The sequence below is a fragment of the Cnephaeus nilssonii genome (genome assembly GCF_951640355.1).
Source record: "Cnephaeus nilssonii genome assembly, chromosome: 15".
NCBI lineage: Eukaryota > Metazoa > Chordata > Mammalia > Chiroptera > Vespertilionidae > Cnephaeus > Cnephaeus nilssonii.
The window spans coordinates 62,535,986-62,556,350 of NC_137086.1; the positions used below are offsets into that span (position 1 = coordinate 62,535,986).

General features: G+C 51.9%; 1 protein-coding gene across 5 annotated transcripts in view; it reads left to right on the forward strand.

Moving 5' to 3' along the window:
- INPP4A (inositol polyphosphate-4-phosphatase type I A) overlaps window positions 1-20,365 on the forward strand; it is a 122,921-nt gene that overhangs the window by 60,586 nt on the left and 41,970 nt on the right. For 4 of the 5 annotated variants that reach the window (XM_079792052.1, XM_079792054.1, XM_079792056.1 and 1 more), the window contains exons 2-10: window positions 2,535-2,605; window positions 3,489-3,697; window positions 4,312-4,356; window positions 10,897-11,015; window positions 13,304-13,420; window positions 13,683-13,762; window positions 15,179-15,290; window positions 16,482-16,572; window positions 17,248-17,395. In XM_079792052.1, the coding sequence (XP_079648178.1) occupies window positions 3,592-3,697; window positions 4,312-4,356; window positions 10,897-11,015; window positions 13,304-13,420; window positions 13,683-13,762; window positions 15,179-15,290; window positions 16,482-16,572; window positions 17,248-17,395 (818 nt within the window). In that variant the 5' untranslated portion in view covers window positions 2,535-2,605; window positions 3,489-3,591. Of the gene's footprint in view, window positions 1-2,534; window positions 2,618-3,488; window positions 3,698-4,311; window positions 4,357-10,896; window positions 11,016-13,303; window positions 13,421-13,682; window positions 13,763-15,178; window positions 15,291-16,481; window positions 16,573-17,247; window positions 17,396-20,365 lie in introns of all 5 variants that reach the window. The other variant, XM_079792053.1, reaches the window with a different exon arrangement.

Genomic DNA, 20,365 nt, shown 5'->3' on the forward strand with positions numbered 1-20,365 from the left:
AGATTTACGGTTGTGAATATGCAAAACAGAGTTAATAAAGCTATTATAATAATCATAAGCTGCATGTCTTTTTCCATATGAACCACTGTAAGCCTCTTTTGCCCCACTGTGTATACTAATTTACACCAATTGTGGAAGTCATCTAAATTACTGGCAAACATTTGTTCATAGCGTTCCTATAGAAAGTTATAAAATCTTTTTGCTATGTATTTCATTTTAGCTTACATTTCCAGGGTATTTTAGACACTTCCCTTTATAGTATAAAATAATGTTACTTGTGAGACTTGAAAATAATTTTATATTCCCCATTCTTATGTGGATGAAGGCAAAATAAAATAAATTTACTGTCTTATGTAAGATACAAATAAAGTGTCTAATCCAGTGCCTGACATGTAAAAGATGAAGGAAATAAACTAATATTTACTAAATATAAGTCCAGGACTGGGCTAGGTAATGACATATGTAATCTTAATTTATCTTCCATCAACTCATTTATGCCCACATAACAATTTTATGTATGTATGTGTGTGTATACGTAGACAACAAAGTATAGGATTATTAAATGCACAACTTACATTAATAAACATTTTTCTGAAAAAATGTTATGAAAACACTTGCTTTTTAAGTGTAAAGTACACTGTTTAGCCCTAGTACAATGTTCTGACATACCTTAGCGAATATCAAGGGTCATGTAGATTACTACGACCTATTGTAACTACATTCTTATCACCAAATTACAGTGTTCACCTGTGTGGAATGCTGGTTAAACCCATTCACAGACACCGCTTAATCCTGGAGTGATAATGGTTAACATAACTAAACATGATTTAGGGAAAACTCAGGCTGCGAGGTAATTTTTTTAAAATATTTTTTTATTGATTTCAGAGAGGAAGGGAGAGGGAGGGAGAGCTGGAAACATCAATGATGAGAGAGAATCATTGATCGGCTACCTCCTGCACATGCCTCCTACCGGGATCAAGTCCACAACCCGTGCATGTGCCCTGACAGGGAATTGAACCTCAATCTCCTTGTGTATAGGTCCATACTCAGTCACTGAGCCATGCAGGCTGGGCATGCTGAGGTAATTATTTTAAGATATATCTGAATAAACCATGGTGGACATCTGGCCTCTGCTCCCTCTTTCTCCTAATTTCCCGCCCATGTCCCACTCCCTGCCTGCTCTCACTCACTGGACTCCTCACACCCTTGGAGGCCACATGCTGCTTCTGACCCCAGGCAGTTTCACACTCTGTTCTATCTCACATGTTACCATCACCATCACTGAGAAGATGTACCTGATTACTTTAATCTAAACAGGTCACACCTATTTCTTTTCCATGATCTTTTTTTTTTTCTTCTGTGAATTAATTCCAAGCCACCAGCTTTCTCGCTCTGCTCTCCTTCTGGCGGCCTCCCACTCTGCAAAGTTCTCCAAGCCGCCCACTCTGCTCTCACTCTGTAGCAATGGTTCTGGGACCCTGCGGGAAGGACCTGGCACTGCCCGGCCTGCCTCCCCGGGCCGCCGATGGTCCCAGGACCCTGCGGTTGGGGCCTGGTGCTGCCCGGACCGCCTCTGGGACCCTGGGAATGGGGTCTAGTGCTGCCAGGCCCGCCTCTGCTGGCTGCCGATGGTCCTGGGACCCTGGGGGCAGGGCCTGGTGCCTGTCTGGGACCCAGGCTGCTTGGCATCACCCCGCCCCCGGTCGCTTGGTGCCTGTGTATGCAAATTAACCCACCATCTTTGTTGGGTTAATTTGCATACTCACTCCTAATTGGCTGGTGGGTGTCGCGGAGGTACGATCAATTTGCATCTTTCTCTCTTATCAGTGTAGACTAGAGGCCGGTGCACGAAATTTGTGCACTGGGCAGGGGGGGTGAGTGTCCCTCAGCCCAGCCTGCACCCTCTCCAATCTGGGACCCCTCTCACAATCCTGGACTGCTGGCTCCCAACTGCTCACCTGCCTGCCTCCCTGCCTGATTGCCCCTAACCGCTTCTGCCTGCCAGCCTGATCACCCCCTAACTACTCCCCTACCAGTCTGATCGATGCCTAACTGCTCCCCTGCCGGCCCAATTGCCCCCAACTGCCCTCCCCTGCCCGCCTGGTCACCCCCAACTGCCTCCCCTGGCAGCCTGGTCGCTCCCAACTGCCCTCCCTGCTGGCCCGGTTGCCCCCAACTGCCCTCCCCTGCAGGCCTGGTCCCCCCCAACTGCCCTCCCTCCCCTGCAGGCCCAGTCGCCCCCAACTGCCCTCCCCTGCTGGCCTGGTCGCCCCCAACTGCCCTCCCCTTCTGGCTTGGTCGCCCCTAACTGTCCTCCCCTGCTGGCTATCTTGTGGCGGCCATCTTATGACGACATGGGCACAGCCATCTTGTGACCACATGGGAGTGGCCATCTTGTGACGACATGGGGGTGGCCATCTTGTGTGAGGGTGTGACGATCAATTTGCATATTACCTCTTTATTATATAGGATTCTCTCACAAGAACTCCCTGCGTGTTGACCAGCTTGTTAAGTGTATAACTTTCTACTTTTAGGTGATGGAATTGGATATGCTTCTATGAAGAAATGCCACGTGTCTCCACTGATCCAAGGACAAACATGTCCAGTAAGTTGCTGGGTGAGTGAACCCCCTCAAGAGCGGGACCATGGGCCCTTCCGGTAGAGGTGCGGACACACTGAGAGAAGACAGGGCGACTGGAAATCGCAGGCTTGGAGGGGTGTTTTAACCAGCCCTTCTGCTCAGTCTCATTACCTTACCTTCTAAAGGGCGGTGCCTTCTAGAGACAGCAGGAATGACCATGTGTGGGGTTGCGAAAATGTGAAACTCACTTCTTGCTGCTTCCCACGTGGCGGCTGTCTGACCCAGCCGGCAGAGGCCGCTCTCAGAGATGGCCACACCCCAGTGCAGCACTCTCCGCTCTCAAGAGGATCACGTATATGTTTTGTGGGGAAGAAAGGCGGGACCGAGACCCACGTAAAGTTTCTGTAGCTCTGGGAAGAAGAGGGCAAGGTGCGAGGGCATGTGCCTTTGTCTGCCCCGTGCCCCACCGTGCTGTTGCAGCCAGCCAGGGTGGCAAACCCCTTCATACATCTGTATCCTAACAGAGGTTGTAGCAAATTTGCTTTAAATTTTATGAAATTCTATGAGACTTGCCAATGGAAAAGCTGAATAAAGCAAATAAAATCTCAGAAGCCATATTTTACGATTGTATGGAAAACATCGTTTAAGGCGGCATGTCTTTGTCAGAGAGAACACGATTTCTGTATGGGTCCCACGGGCCTGCTGTGTTGGTGTGTGAGCACGCTGCGGAGTGTAGGGAACGTGGTGACTGAAGAGACCTAGACCATCAGACTCTTCTTCCCCCGCCCAACCTGCTGGGACCCTGGCCTTGCTGTGCTGCTCGTGTAGCTCACGCACTCTGTGATCCCCCAGTGCCTTTCAGCCACCATCTCTGTGCTTCTCACCATTGTTCGTTCCCATGTCTCAGGACTGCTGCCACCTTAGGGGATAGGGCTGGATGACAGCTCTTCCCCGGGGAATCAGGCGTGGTCTGACCCAGGAGCAGGAAACACATCATCACCAATGACATCATGACAGCAAGAGAGCACAGCCCTCGCCATGGCGCCAGGGCCCGTGCACTGCAGCGGGCTTCCACCATCGATGTGGCAGCTGACATGCTTGGCCTCTCTCTGGCAGGTGAGCCTCTCGGGGCGGCTCCAGTGGTTCCCACCTGGCAGTTCTGGCAGGGCCGCCATGCCTCCTGGGCACCTGGTGGACAGCCAGTACGAGCCCCGGGCTGGAGGGTGCCCGGTGTGGCCTCCTCTGGGTGAGTCAGAATAGGGAGGGGAAAGCCAGCACTCTCCCTGGCACTGCCTCCGAGGGAGCCAGTCTGCTGCAGGTTTCCAGCCAGGAGATGATGTGGGAGTGTCCATGGGGCCGGTCTGCCAGTGCCCAGGCCACAGTAAAAGGCCTGTCTATTGCGGGTATGCAGACGTGGAAAGGCAGGGGTTTGGTCTTGGAGTCTGAGACTTTTTAGAAATCTCAGAACAAAAGGTTTATAAAATGAAGAAATCATCTCACATAAGTTTTGGATAGAAAAATAAGTAGAATGTTGGAGTCCATCTCTCCCCCCCCCCCCCGCCCCCGTTTTATTGAGAAATAATTGACACACATCACTGTATGTGTTTAAGGTGTGTGGCATGACGGTGAAATGATAAGTGTGTTGGGGTTGTGTGTTTTTTGTATAAAATCTGAAAGCAGGGAAAAGTTGATTAAGGCTGACTTCTGTCTGTCATTTCTTTTTTATTCAGGAAATCTACAAGATCCAGATGAACCCATTTTAGAGTTCAGCTTAGGTGGGTGTCTTTTTAATTGTTTTAGGTAACAATATATGTTGCTCAAAAACAAAAACACAACTGCTGGCCCGAGTCAAAGAGAACTTGCCGCCACCGTCTCTGCTGCTGACGTGTTGCTGAGAAGATGAACCCGGAGGCTGGTGCGGACTTCCTGTGGGTGGGGGCCCGGGGACTGTACACCTGCAGGGCAGGGCTGGAAGTGGGAGCCCACCCCGAGCTGCCGAGACCGGGAGGGGTGAGAAAGCGGGGTTTAGGGCTAGCGGTATCAGCCCCTGGCCAGGAGGCCTGTGTGGTTGAGTTTAGCTTCCTAGGCCTCATTCCCTACTCTGTGACCGGAGGTGATGACACTTGCGAGCTCTCCCTCTCGGAGCATCAGAGAGAGACTGTGCCAGCCCTGGGATCGGGAAGTGTGGCAGGAGAGCAAGGCGGGGTCAGCTGGGATGCTTCTCCGGAGGCACTGGGCTCTCGTGGCCCTCTCCCCTCCCCTCATCTCCTGGACGGTGGTCAGCATTGGCCGGTGGCCTGGCAGAGGTGTCCACGAGATGGTGTGAACTAGATTTCCTGGAATCTCGTCCAGACTGTGCTGTAAACCAACTGCCCAGCCTTGAGCCTGCCCTTGACCTTGCTGGACGGGTTTCCTTATGGGTCGTATGAGGTGTTGCCGTTTGAGAGACAAGCAGAAGGACTTTGACAAGTTGCTAAACAAAACAGAAGGACTTTGACAAGTTGCTAAACCCATAAAAATATAAGTGCATTATTACCAAATTTTAAACTCTGAAGCGTCCCCATTTCAGGTTTCATGCTCCTAAGCTAGTTCAGGGTTCCCAGCCCTTGCGAGATGCCTGGTCTGCAGTGGGCAGTGAGCACAGCTGTGCACGGGATGCCCACCAGCCTGGAACTTTATTGCTCTTTACAAGCTGTGATGCCAGTCCAAGTTCCACAGCAGAGTGTGAGCACACTTCCACGCCTTGTCCTACATCACCCCAAACATCAGGAAGAACCAGAAACAGAAACAGACTCTGTGCAGCATATCTTGCTCTGACGTGTACTTTCTTTGACCTTGTCTTCTATTTTCTGCAAGTTCTCTGTTCTTCCAAGTTCTATCTTTTCGTTCATGTTGCGGGCCTTCCGCAAAGTCTGGTCATCTTTGACTCTTCCTTCATTTTGTTTTAAGTCAACATTGAGCTATAATTTGTATGTAAAATGCACCCATTTTAAGTGTAGCATCAGTGAGTTTTGATAAGCATATTATGCATGTAACCACTAGCCTTGCCATTGCCCCAAAGGATTCTCGTGTCCTCAGCCTCACTCCCAGTCAGCGTCGGCCTGTTTCCATCACTGCAGCGAGGCCTCGCGAGTTTCACATAATAGAACCATGCAGTGCCCAGCCTCTGGGTGCGGCTGTGCTCACTTCGCGTAATGCTCTGGACTCGCGCTGGACGTGCAGCTCTGTGGCCAGAACTCATCCTGCCTTGCTGAGTGGCTTCCATTGTGTGCACCAACCATAGTTTATTCTGCTGATCGACACGTGGGTTCTATATAAATTTTATATTTACATGAATATAGTTAATGTATATTTTATATACTAAATTACATATTTTAGATTATAATTTATAGCCTCAAGAGAAGATGGTGTATACATCCAATAAAAACAGGATGCTCTAAAGAGAAAGAGAACAGTTGGAAAACATGGATAATTTAAAAAATTTTAAATAGGATAGAAAATATTTTAAAATTCAATAAAGGATGGAAGATATTCAAGGAATTATCTCAGAAAGTAAAACTTTAAAAGCAAAATAGAAAACAGGAGAGAAATTGAAATGGAAAATTAGAGAGCAAATTCGGGAGGAAATGACCAAGCAATGACGCCAGGGGTCTGTCAGGTCTGAAGGATGTGTATCTGGGTTAAACATGCCTACCAGGCCCTGCATGTTGAAAACACCTGTCCTGAGACCCACCGAGGTGAAATTTCACAGCATGGGTAATCCAGTGAAGACGACGAAACAGAATGAGCTCCCATGTCACATCTGAGGATTCCATGACCCAGTCACATCTGCTGTCCTTTGCTGGAGATGTAATATATTCACAGGTTCCAGGGATGAGGACATGAGTACTTTTTTTGGGGGGAGGGACATTTTTCTGCCTACCAGTCCCTAAAATTAAAAGTCTAAAATAAATCTAAAAATGTTTAAGAAAATGAGTAGATAAACCACAGATTGGGAAAAGGATATTCACAACACATATACTGGACAGAGAGCAGCTGTAAAGTAGACTGCTTACAGACCAGCAATTAAAAAGTCAACAATCCAATTTAAAAATAAGCAGAAGTCTTGATTAGACTCTTGACGAAGTTATAAAAATGGACAGTAAGCATATGGTGAAAAGATGCTTCACATCACAGAAGTGTGAATTAAAACATCTATTAGAACAACTGAGATAAGCACTAAGCTCACCAAGTGTTGGCGGTTGGCATTCCTGCACGTTGTGATGGCGTTGTACAATGATACGGCCACTTTAGAGAACTGTTGGCTTGTGAAGTGAGACCTATCCTCTGCTGTGACCTCGAAATGCCACCCTTGGGTGCTTGTCAAGAGAAAGGAAAACCTACCTTCACAGAAAGACTTGAACAAGAATGTTTATAGCACCTTTATAATGGCTCAAAATGAAGCAACCCAAATGGATAAAAAAATTTGGTGCATTTATACAATGGAATATATATAGAACAATATAGATGAATCTTAAAACATTCCACTTATGTGCAATTCAAGAGCAGACAACAGTGATGGAAGTCAGAAAGTGGCTGCAGAGGTGGGCAGAGGCTGGAAGTATAGAGGAACTTTCTAGCCTGAGGGAAAAGTTCTGCCTTGCTTTGTTGATGGTTTCATGGTGTATATGACTCTCAGAACTCAAAAGCCAAGCTCTTTGTATTTTTTTATCCTATACTAGAGGCCTGGTGCACGAATTCGTGCACGTGTGAGGTCCCTCGGGGTGGCCTGTGGGGATCGGGCCCCAGCTCACACCCCCAACCTTGCAGCCCTGCCTGGCACCCCACCTTGGCCTAGTGCTGCCCCCTCACTTGCTCCACCATCCCTCCTGCAGGGCGACCAATTGGTGCCGCGTCCCCCACCTGGCTCCCTCAGCGCCTCGGAGCCGGGCAGAGGCCCCGCCCCCTGCTGCCGCTGGTCGCCATATGCAGGGTGATCGCAGGGCGATCGGCCTCTGCTTGCACCCGCCTTGGCCTGGTGCTGCCCTCTCACCTGCTCCACCATCCCGCCACGGTCCTGCTCTTGTCGGGGCTGGCAGTGCCTCCACTGCTGCCCGCTGCCAGCACCACGTCACCGACGCCCACCATGTTCCATGCTGCCCCCAGGTGGTCAGCGCACATCATAGCAAGCGGTCGAATGCCCAGTCAAACTCGCAAGGGGACAATTTGCATATTAGGCTTTTATTAAATAGGATAATAAAAGGGTAATATGCAAATAGACCTAACGGTGGAAGACCATTCGCTGTGATGCACACTGACCACCAGGGGGCAGATGCCCAATGCAGGAGCTGCCCCCTGGTGGTCAGTGTGTTCTCACAGGGGGAGCACTGCTTACCTAGAAGCTGGCTCACGGCTGGCGAGCGCAGTGGCAGTGACGGGAGTGTCTCCCACCTCTGCAACAGCGCTAATGATGTCTGACTGCCGGCTTAGGCCTGCTCCCCACAGGGACGTCCCATGAGCACTTCCGGACTATGGAAGGGCGCAGGCCGGGCTGAAGGGAACCCCCCCTCCCCAGTGCATGAATCTCGTGCACCAGGCCTTTAGCATCCTACCTAATAATAGACAAATATGCAAATTGACTGCACCTTCGCTATGCCCAAGCCACGTCCACCAGCCAATCAGGACGAGTATGCAAATTATCCCAACAAAGATGGCAACTAATTTGCATATCAAGACAGTGTAGAAAGAAGCCAAGAGCTGCAGAAGGGAGCAAAGCTGCGGAGAAGCAAGCAAGCCGGGGGGAGGAGAAGGGAGGAGCGGAGGCAGGGCCGGGGGAGAAGGGAAAAGAAGGCGGGGCGGGGGAGAAGGGAGGAGCAGAGGCGGGGCCGGGGGAGAAGGGAAAAGCAGGCAGGCTGGTGGAGAAGGTGGGGCGGGGGAGAAGGGAGGAGCGCAGGCGGGGCCAGGGGAGAAGGGAGGAGCGGAGGCGGGGCCAGGGGAGAAGCAAGAAGAGCGGGCGGGCTGGCGGAGAAGGGAGAAAAGCAGGGGGGCTGGCGGAGAAGGCGGGGCGGGGGACAAGGGAGGAGAGCAGGCAGGGCGGGGTAGAGTGCAGCAGGAAACCCTATTGCAGGATTTTTCCTGCAACGGGAACGCTAGTTCAATAAATAATGAAGATTCAAGATATATGAGACGATATTACAAAGGGGATAATCAGAGAACCAAAATTAATTTCCAGAAGTAAAAATCAATTTCTAAATTTTAAATCACTAGAGAGCATTTTAAAAATCAAATGAGAAAGATGGGAGCAGGAATGACAGTGTGAGGCCCTCAAAAAATTTTTTCCTCCATAAAGGCAATGAGAACACTGATACAAAGGGTCAAAGTCAGTTGTTTGAGAACTCCGAAAGCCAGCAAATGCCCAAGCACTCAGGGGTGGTTACTGCTCTGCCAGGAAAGCTGTTTCTTCAGGTGCTGAACTTCGATTTGCCATATATGTAATCAGCTCCATGGAGTATGTTTCCTCATGTTTTTCTGTAATAACAGGGTGTCTTATGGTCGGTAGCATTTCCTAGTCTCACGGCAGTGGGTCATTTTTTCTTTCACAGTGCATTTTACAGATACATGTTAGAGTCCATGCAATAGGACCATTTTCCCTGTAAGTCACTTCTGAGTCTTATAATCTACTAGAGGTCTGGTGCACGAAATTCGTGCATGGGGGGGAGGTCCCTCAGCCCAGCCTGCACCCTCTCCAATCGGATCCCTCTCACAATTCAGGACTGCTGGCTCCCAACTGCTCGCCTGCCTGCCTTCCTGATTGCTCCTAACTGCTTCTGCTTGCCAGCCTGATCACCCCCTAACCACTCCCCTGCCAGCCTGTTTGCCCCTAAATGCCCTCCCCTGCAGGCCTGGGTCCCCCCCAACTGCCCTTCCCTGCTTGTCTGATCACCCACAACTGCTCTCCCTTGCAGGCCTGGTCCCTCCCAACTACCCTTCCCTGCAGGCCCAGTCACCCCCAACTTCCCTCCCCTGCCAGCCTGATTGATGCCTAACTGCTCCCCTGCCAGCCTGTTTGCCCCTAACTGCCCTCCCCTGCAGGCCTGGTCATCCCTAACTGCCCTCCCCTACAGGCCTGGTCTCCCCCAACTGCCCTTCCCTGCAGGCCCGGTCACCCCCAACTTCCCTCCTCTGCTGGCCTGGTCACCCCTAACTGCCCTCCCCTGCAGGCTTGATCACCCCCAACTGCCCTCTCTTGTAGGCCTCGTCCCTCCCAACTGCCCTCCCCTGCTGGCCTGATCGCCCACAACTGCCCTCCCTTGCAGGCCTGGTCCCTCCCAACTGCCCTCCTCTGCTGGCCATCTTGTGGTGGCCATCTTGTGTCCACATGTGGGCAGGATCTTTGACCACATAGGGACAGCCATCTTGTGTGTTGGAGTGATGTTCAATCTGCATATTACTCTTTTATTAGATAGGATAGAGGCCTGGTGCATGGGTGGGGGCCAGCTGGTTTGCCCTGAAGGGTGTCCCGGATCAGGGTGGGGGATCTCTTGGGGAGTGGGGCAGCCTGGGCGAGGGGCCTGTGGTGGTTTGCAGGCCGGCCACGCCCCCCGGCGACCCAAGGGGACGCCCTGGTATCTGGGATTTATTTATCTTCTACAATTGAAACTTTGTAGCCTGGATTGGAGGTCTAGGCCGGCCAGGGCTGCAGAAGCTTGGCTTCTTCCATCACCAGGGGCAACCCTAGCCTCCTGCTCTCTCCAGCTCTGTGGCAGCAGCCATTTCTGTTGGGATTTATTTATCTTCTATCATTGAAACTTTGTAGCATTGAGTGGAGGCCTAGGCCGGCAAGGGCAGGCAGAAAGCTTGGCTTCCTCCATTGCTGGGGAAACCAAGCCTCCCTCCTGCTCTCCATGGCCACAGCCATCTTGGTTGGGTTTATTTGCATATTCGCTCCTGATTGGCTGGTGGGGCATGGCTTGTGGGTGTAGCGGAGGTATGGTCAATTTGCATATTACTCTTTTATTAGATAGGATTCCAAAATGCTTAGTACACTAGATGTGCATGTGAGATTGTTGGCTCTGTGCTCCATTCCATGGACGCAGAAAGCCCCTTGGGCTCACCTTCCCCTCAGCTAGGGCACTGCTGCCATGGCGTCGGGGAAAGTTGGGGGGCAGTGAGAAGAGATTGTTTCCAATTAAGAAAATCAGCTCCCTGAGACAACGGACAGTGTAATTGCCTCATCCCTTTGAGTGTCATTTACTGTCTTTGCTCTTGAATGTGTGGAACAGAGAACTAGAGCCTGATTTTAAAGGATTTTTTTCTCTCCCATCTTGATTCCATAGCTTGTAGTGAGCTGCATACGCCATCGCTAGATCGGAAACCAAATAGTTTTGTAGCAGTGAGTGTGACCACCCCTCCTCAGGCATTCTGGACGAAGCACGCGCAGACGGAGATCATCGAGGTGGGTGCTGCTGGCCCCCGGGGCTCGGGGACAGGTCTCACCCCAGGGGACGCTGCTCAGCAACCTGAGCACCTGCAGCTGGGATCATTTCTATGTGAATTCTTGCTATTATCCATGTGTTTTTAGTAATTGCTATTTTTCATCACAGTTTTGGAGGGCACTTTTTTTGCCATATCCTTTACAATTATTGATCAGTTACTGGCTGGTTATTTTTGAACAGTGATGCTGTAAAATTAGTTGCCTTTTAAGAGGAAGATCCAGTTCTTCCTTGTCACTTCCAGTTGGCTGCTACTTTTATAAATTGTGCTCATTAATCAAATTTGGAGAGTAACTCTTAACCAACCCTCTTACTGGACATACCCCTATTTTTGTTGGTTTTTATTTTTATATCCTTTTGAGTGGTGTGTTATATACTTACTTTTTCCTTAAAGTAAATGTTATGCATTCACCTTGGGAATTTCACAGACGCCGTTTAGATAATGGAGCACAGTGTGTAAGTTGTGAAACTAAGAGTAGGCGTTGCTATGGGATTCCACAGGCTTCTGTGGCGACGTGAGCTCCTGTGTGATGTCCATCCTGGCAGTCTCCAGCAGGCTCCGCTGCACTTCCTCCTCGTTCCTCGCTTTACATTTCAGAAGAGACCTTTTCATTCTCTTATAAACTTGTTTCCAAGTTCAAGTCAGCAATCCTGTTTCTAAGCCTTTGTTGAGCACTGTCTGTGCACGCAGCACAGTGCTGGGCGCTGCGGGTGATGCAGAGGCCATGGAGGCCCCGGCCCTGCCCGCACGAGGTTGGCCATCCTGAGGGGCGGGGGCAGGAATGAAGGTGTCCGCATCTGTGCCCAGCCGAGTGCGGGGTGTGTTAAGGGTGAGGATAGCACCAGGAGGACGGGTTCCCAGCCAGTTCTGAGGACCGGAGGTGGCTTCCTACGCCACCTAGTGAAATTCTGACTCGATAGGTCGGTGGGGCCGAAGACTCTGTGTTTCTCCCAGGCTCCAGGTCACGCCCACGCTGCCGGTCTAGGGACCACATGCTGCAGGGCATTGCAGAGTTCTGTAATGGCGAGGGGGAGCATCGTGTGGCTCGGAGAATAACGTCAGCCTGGTCAGTGTGTGCAGAAGGCACAGGTGGAGAGCAAGGGGGAAGCCTCAGAAGTCAGGCTGGGAGTTTTACGTGAGGGTCACCTGACCAGAGGTGTTGAGGGAGTGTGATGTGGCACCTGACCCATTGGGAAGGAGGGGCAGAAGGGGTGCCTGTGAGAGAGGATTTTTAAATTTTTCTTTTGTTAATCCTCACCCGAAAGAGTGTCTTTTTCCCATTGATTTTTAGAGAGGGTAGAAGGGAGAGAGAGAGAAAATCGTCGATGTAAGAGAGGCACATCGATTGGTTGCTTCTTGCACGTGCCCGACCTGGGCCGGGGATTTAACCTGCAACCCAGGCATGTGCCCTTGACCGGGAATTGAACCCAAGACCCTTCAGTGCTCGGGCTGATGCTCTAACCACTGAGAACACTGGCCAGGGCGAGAGAGGGTTTACGGAAGAGTTTATTGTAACTTGGAGGTTGAGAATGACAAGAAGGAGGTACCGAAGCAGATGCCCACATTTGTAGCCTCCTTGGAAGGAGAGTCAGCTGGTTAAGCAGGGGCGGATGGAGGGAGGGGCGCCGTCCAGCAGGCGTGGAGAGACTGGATCTGGAGCTGCCGAGGGGCTCAGCCAGAGGCATGGCCCCCACACAGGTGCAACCGTTAGCCGTTTGCCTGAGAAAGAGAATATGTTATTGTGGGGCTTTGGGGGCGGGGGAGCGAGGTGAAGCTGCCAGGAATAACCACCTGTGATCTAGAAACTAGCAGCTAGTCCTCAAAAAAGGGATAGGCTTAAATAGGTCAGGCCTTAATTATTCCAAACCATAGGATTCTGGAAGCAAGAAACGACTTAAGCTATTCATTTCCTCTTCCATCCGCCTTGGCACACCTTACAGGAACAGCCCAAAGTAGTAGATCCAGTTGCATAGTGTATCTCTCAAGTTGAACAACACGTGATTGTTCAGCCTGTTTCCATGCTATAGAAGCCTCCTACTGAGGGGGCCCAGCTGTGTCTGGGCCGGGAGGGGTCTGTGGGACGCCTTCGTCCTTCTTGAAAAGCAGGGTTTTGGTTGACTGCATTCGTTTAAGCCGCCATGAGCATTTGTGTTGATCCAAGTTGGTAAGGATGTTAGTTTCTCATTGTGAAATGAACAATTACTTTAAAAATTCAGCTCTGTGTTCTGAGGATTTTCTTTTCCGTTGTAGGGAACCAACAACCCTATATTCTTAAGCAGCATTGCCTTCTTCCAAGACTCCCTCATCAATCAGATGACGCAGATCAAACTCTCCGTGTACGACGTCAAAGACAGATCTCAGGGAACAGTTAAGTAGCGTGTGGTTCAGGGACCTTTCTTTGCTTCTTAAAGCTGGGCAGTCATTTCAGTGAGAGGAGCACATGCGACTGGCTTCGCTGCTGGCTCACTAGTTGATGTCCAGTGGGATTTGCCTTTGGAATTTCTTCCCGCGCATCCCTGTGGGCTCCTGCAGTGAGGGTCAGAGGTGCTGTGGGCAGCAGCCAGCGACCCCGGCCTGGTCATGGGGCCGAGGCAGAGCACGGGCTCACGCTGTGTTCCTTCTCTCTCAGATGTACCTACTGGGCTCTGGGACCTTTATTGTCAAGGATCTGCTCCAGGATAGGCATCATCGGTTGCATTTAACACTAAGGTTGGTACTTAATTTTGTTCCTTTGAAAGGGTCTGGAGTTCTGAGGTCCAGGGACTGGTGGGGAAGGAACTCATTTCCTGCCTCTCCCAGAGGCTGGTCTTAGCAGGGAGTGGTTGTCACTGAAGGGAAAGCAAACAGCCTGTGAGAGGGCTAATGGAGGTGGGCACATGTGGCATCGTGGGAAATCTGAGCACAGCTGGACTCAGACCTGAAGGAAGACCTAGATCACATCTGATCGACCAGATGAGTTTATAGTGTTGCTTCCTCCCCAGCAGAGTGCCAGCTCCCAGAAAGCAGGGGTTTTTGTCTGTTTTGCTTCATTGCTGTATCCTAAGCACGTAGAACAGGGCTTGGGGCTCAGTAAATATTTGTGGGGGGCGGGGACTCCACCATGTCCCTGGGAGAAAAATGTCAAGATGGCAATCCTCCCCAAATTCATTTTAGGGGTAACTCCCACCCAAACCCTGACTTGGTGTTCTTATTTTCAAAATAATGTGAAAATTGGGAAAACATTCCAAAATAGCAAAGGAAATGTTGGCAAAGAGGATCAATTCCCTGCACTAATTCCTGCAGCCATGGGGATAGCCCTGTAGGCTCCTGGTGCGTGTGGAGACCTGACTGGGGAGAGAGGAAGAGTCCTAGGGAAACGAGAGGGTGGTGGGGACAGGGGTCGTAAAGGAAAATAACCAGGTACACGATGTGCCGGAGTAAGCCCAGTTGGACCCGAGCACACGTAAGACGTGGACATCATCCTTTGTAACAGAAGCTGAAGATGACCGTTGGGATAGTGTGGGGAAAGGACTTTCCGGGCATGCGGACACAGAGTCACAAAGGCAATTGGCACCAGCAGTGACCACATGGAAGTTAGAACTGGCTCGGTCAGACGTCCTCCATAAAAGCCGGGCCTCCCTGGATGAGCCACATGGGCCCAGGCGGTGCAGCCCTCCTGCGATCTCAGGGTGAACCTGGCGGGCTGGAGTGGCATCAGCTGTATTGTGCCGGGAATCAGAGGCTTTGGGAAACCCTGGGTGATCTCATCTGGCTTGGGGTCCAGGCCTCGGCCTGGGGGAAAATCAAAGCTTGAGGACGGTGGGGAAGGAGCAGGAAGGGTCTGGTCCCAGAAGAAGGTTCTCTCCAGTCCTGATTTCCAGACGTGTCCCTGTTGCTGTCTGGGGCAGGGCTCAGCCCAGGGGAGCAAGCATTGACTCCCCCCAGCGTCACAGGCATGCTCGCACTTCTCCTGGAGCTTTGGTTTCCTGTCTGCCTCCCCTGGAGTCTGGGCGGGCAGCAAATGCTGCCCAACTGGCCGGCCGGCCAGGTCCCGGCATGCCCTAGACCTCGGTGACAGGATGCTGAGCTGACGCAGAAGTGGAGCCAGTCACGACGCCATTTCCCAAAGCACGTTGCTCGTTGCAGGTCTGCAGAGAGTGACCGTGTGGGTAACATCACGGTGATCGGCTGGCAGATGGAGGAGAAGTCAGACCAGCGGCCTCCAGTGACCCGGACTCTGGACACCGTCAACGGGAGGGTGAGCACCCCCTTCATGGGAAGGAGTAATGGCCCCTGTCTAGATGGCTCTGCCTCCGCCGCAGGGAAGGGACAGGGGGGCCTGCGCTGCCCACGCGCCACAGGATCTACAGTCCCCCGGGCGCTCTTACAGGGGAGAGAAGGGAGCCCCTCAGGCTCTGCTGCCCTGGAGCCTGCCTCTGCCCAGGCCACACGGGCCACCTCTCCAGAATGGGGGGAACCTGGCGGAGGGGCTGCAGTCAGGAGGGGAGAGAGGTGGTGGGAGTGCAGTCAGGAGGGGAGAGAGGTAGGGGGGTGCAGTCTGGAGGGGAGAGAGGTGGTGCGGGTGCAGTCAGGAGGGGAGAGAGGTGGGGGGGTGCAGTCTGGAGGGGAGAGAGGTGGGGGGTGCAGTCTGGAGGGGAGAGAGGTGGTGGGAGTGCAGTCAGGAGGGGAGAGAGGTGGGGGGGTGCAATCTGGAGGGGAGAGAGGTGGTGAGGGTGCAGTCTGGAGGGGAGAGAGGTGGGGGGGTGTAGTCAGGAGGGGAGAGGGGTCGGGGTGCAGTCAGGAGAGGGGAAAGGTGGCTGGGGGTGGGGGTGGGGAATGAGACCCAGACTGCCTTTGGTATTTTGTTAGTATCTTCCTCTCCCAGGGACTCAGGTGCTCATGGTCACCTCATGCACACACATCTCAAGTCTGCACACGCCCTGCAGCCTCTCACACCCCCCCTCGGGCTCTGTCTTCCCATTCCCTTCCCCTCCCATGCTGTCTCCTCACCTTCTCTCTCACTCTCAGTTCAGAAACAATCTGTGCTCTCAGACTAGAATTCCAATTTAGAACTCAAGCGCTGGTACATATCATTTTACAATACAGACATAGTTCCTTTTACCCCAAATGAGCCCAGAACGTCAGCTATGGAAACATTTCTGGGTATCATTTTCCCTCATTTTTACTTTACACATCAACACACTGAAATATGAGGTGAAATGACGTAGTTGAAAGACATGCATTTCTAGAAAATTTTGAATGGGACACATTCACTGTGCTGGGACGTGGGTCGATCAGTCTGTGGCCTAGGTGACCTATTCATTGTAGAGTTGATGGTGCCGTTCATCTTAAGAGCTCTGTTATGAGATCTGGCGGCCACCACCTCTGCGGAGTGTGCTGGACTCACCTGAGCCCATGGCTTCTTGTGCTTTTCTGTACATGTCACTAGATGGTCCTGCCCGTGGACGAGAGCTTGACCGAAGCATTGGGAATCCGATCCAAATATGCTTCATTGCGTAAAGACACTTTACTGAAATCGGGTAAGCAGGTTCCTCCCTGGTCCTCTTGCCCATCTCGGGAGTGTCCAGTTGGGCCCATGGTCACCCTTTCCACCCACCTGCTGTGACTGTCACGGCCGTGCACCCGGTGGGCTCCTCTCTGCTGAGCTCTTATTTTCTTAAATTTTTAAATTTTTTTTTTTTATTGATTTCTGAGAGGAAGGGAGAGGGAGACAGAGATAGAAACATCAATGACGAGAGAGAATCATTGGTCGGCTGCTCCGCACTGGGGATCGGGCCCACAACCCGGGCATGTGCCTTGACCTGGAATTGAACTGTGACCTTCTGATTCATAGGTCGCTGCTCAGCCACTGAGCCACGCCGGCCGGGCTCTGCTGAGCTTTCTTTGCCAGCATTTAACGAGTTGGTAATCCTCCAAGGAGGAGCTTCCTCCTTCGCCTCCCTGTCTCTTGCCAACATTGGCCTTAGTGGCTGCCGGCCTCACTGGCACAGCCCTTGTATTTGGGAGTTAGTGATGCATTCTGGGACAAGGGGATTGCATGTCCCAGGGAAGAGCATTCAGGCTGTCACCTGGTGGGCTTTTGGTTTCAATGTTTAATTGAGATGAACAGTCAGGATACTTGGGGGCGTGGGGAGGAGGACCCGGCCAGGTCTGCAGCCTGCTCACGCACAGTCTCTGTCTCCCCCGTCCCTCAGTGTTCGGTGGTGCCATCTGCCGCATGTACCGCTTCCCCACCACCGACGGCAACCACCTGCGCATCCTGGAGCAGATGGCGGAGAGCGTGCTCTCCCTGCACGTGCCCCGGCAGTTTGTGAAGCTGCTGCTGGAAGAAGATGCGGCCAGGTGAGGCCCAGTGGAGCGGCTGCCCGCCCATCATGCCCGCGCCACGTGCCTTCCGGAAAGCTCTTAGATGTGTGTGGTGGACAGAGCACTGGCCCCAGACAGGCCAGATGACCAGCCAGCCTCTGCCTTTGGTGGCTTTGTGGCCTGGGCTTCCAAAGCCCCGTTTGCTCATCTGCATCCCGGGGTTCTGTGCAGAGACTTCACAAGATAATGTGCCTGGAGCACTAGACGTGCCCGGCACTCAGTACCCGCTCCCCTCTCCTTTCACCACTTTCGGCCTCAGAAAGTTAACAGTAGCTGGTCATTGTTTGGTTGTGGCCGCCTGGGTCAGCAGTTTCCGTGGGCAGCGCCACCGTGATATGGGCTCCGGAAAGTTGAGCAGGACCCATTGGGGCATCCTTCCAGCTCAGGGCACGTGCCACTGGTCCCAAGGCAGGGAGAAGCCCGGGGGCTCGGCACTGTAGGTTGTGTCTCCCGTTCGCCCTTCACTGTCATTACTGCTCCTTGTCATAAAGCGATGTTAATTACAGACACAATATAACGAAAACATGAAAGAAAACATTGTAGCCAGAATCCCACCTTTTTAACACAAATGTTTCATTTTAAATTGTCATCTTGAAAAAATCAAACTTAAAAGAAAAATGGCAAGAAATGCAAAGAGCTGCTTTCTCTCTATTCATACGTATTTTATATGTATTTTAATTTTTACATTTTTCCTTCCAGCTTTTCCATATTGGTGCCTTTATACGTAGCTACCATGTACCTTCCCTTATCATTCCTAGTTAGGGCATCATTTCCCTCTGTTGGCACTGGGGATGTACTCACACGCACCGCCACTGCAGAGACTGTTCACATAAGTATTTTGCCTTTGAGGGTTGTGCTGTTTTCCACTCCAGCCCTGTGGCAGGTGCTGTGCTCAGTGTGAGGCTCCTTGATGAGCGAGACACCTGGGAGACAGTCCTTAACAGAACTGGGGCCACACACGGAGCCCCGGATGTGTCAGCAGAAAGTGAAAGGGGGCCGTGGGAGGGAGGGTGGTCTGAGCAGGCCTCCGTGACATTAAACTGACACCGAAGCATAAGAAGGAGCCACGTGAAACACAGCAGAGATGTCCAGAGGGACCACAGGGTGGCGTGAGCTGAGCTGAGGCTGGAGCCAGTGGGCCTCTGAGCGAGGATACTGCTCTCCCGCGAGCCCCACAGCCTGGCCTGTGCTGGGTGTTCTTTTACATTGACTTTTTTTAATCCTTACCCAAAGATACGTTTTAATTGATTTGGCAGCCAGAGAAAGGGAGAGAGAGAAACATAGATCAGTTGCCTCCTATACATGCCCAACCTGCAATCTGGGTATGTACCCTGACCGGGAATCGAACCCACAACCTTTTAGTGTACAGGTTGATGCTCCAACCAACTGAGCCACACAGGCCAAGGTACATTAATTTTGCTAATCCTATATAATAAAGAGATAATATGCAAATTGACCCTCACACCCTCACAAGATGGCTGCCTATGACCAGGCCGGCAGGGGGGTTAGTGAGGGACAACCAAATGACTGAACAAGCATGGGCGACCAGGCTGGCAGAGGGGTTAGTGAGGGTCAACCAAATGACTGAACAGCAGGCTGTGTGGGACAACCAGGCCAGCGGGGGGGCTGTGAGGTGTGACCAGGCCGGCAGGGGGGGCAGTAAGGGGTGACCAGGCTGGCAGGGGGTGGGGGGCAGTTAGGGGCGATCAGGCTGGCACGCAGAGGCAGTGAGGGGTGATCAGGTTGGCAGTGGGGCAGGGCAGTTAGGGGCGACCAGGCAGGCAGGCAGGTGAGCGATTAGGAGCCAGCGGTCCAGGATTGTGAGAGGGATGTCCAACTGCCGTTTTAGGCCCGATCCCCGGCATCAGGCCTAAACCAGCATTTGGACATTCCCCCAGGGGTCCCGGATTGGAGAGGGTGGAGGCTGGGCTAAGGGGACCTCCCCTGCCCCCCGTGCTCAAATCTTGTGCACCGGGCCTCTAGTATAATAATAAAGTAGTACAATTTTTTTTAACATCAGACAATTTAGTAGATTCCTAAAAACTTTTATAAATTAGTTTTTTTTCCCTTCAAAGAAAAATGTGCATAGTATAAAAAGCTAAATACTGCCGAAGGCTGTTAAGAACATAAGTCTCAGGGTTATCCGTGTTAGTGTTAACTGCTGTATTCCTAAATATATGTGTAGAGTACTTTTAATCAGGTTTAGGGATTAGCTATTGATTTCCTATAAAATGAGGATTTTAGGTCTTTTATAATTTCCTGCTCCCCAGGTTCCTAAAATGGTTATATATATACTAGAAGCCTGGTGCACGAAATTCGTGCACGGCGGGGGGTTGTCCCTCAGCCCAGCCTGTACCCTCTCCAATCTGGGACCCCTCGAGGGATGTCCGACTGCCCGTTTAGGCCCGATACTGGTGGGATCGGGCCTAAACAGGCAGTCGGACATCCCTCTCACAATCCAGGACTGCTGGCTCCCAACTGCTTGCCTGCCTGCCTTCCTGATTGCCCCTAACCGCTTCTGCCTGCCAGCCTGATCACCCCCTAACCACTCCACTGCCAGCCTGGTTGATGCTTAACTGCTCCCCTGCCAGCCTGTTTGCCCCCAACTTCCCTCCTCTGCCAGCCTGGTCACCCCTAACTGCCCTCTCCTGCAGGGTTGATCACCTCCAACTGCCCTCCCTTGCAGGCCAGGTGCCTCCCAACTGCCCTCCCCTGCTGGCCATCTTGTGGTGGCCATCTTGTGTCCACATGGGGGCAGGATCTTTGACCACATGGGGGAAGCTATATTGTGTGTTGCAGTGATGATCAATCTGTATATTACTCTTTTATTAGATAAGATAGAGGCCTGGTGCACGGGTGGGGGCCAGCTGGTTTGCCCTGAAGGGTGTCCCGGATCAGGGTGGGGTTCCCTTGGGGCGTGGGGCGGCCTGAGCGAGGGGCCTGTGG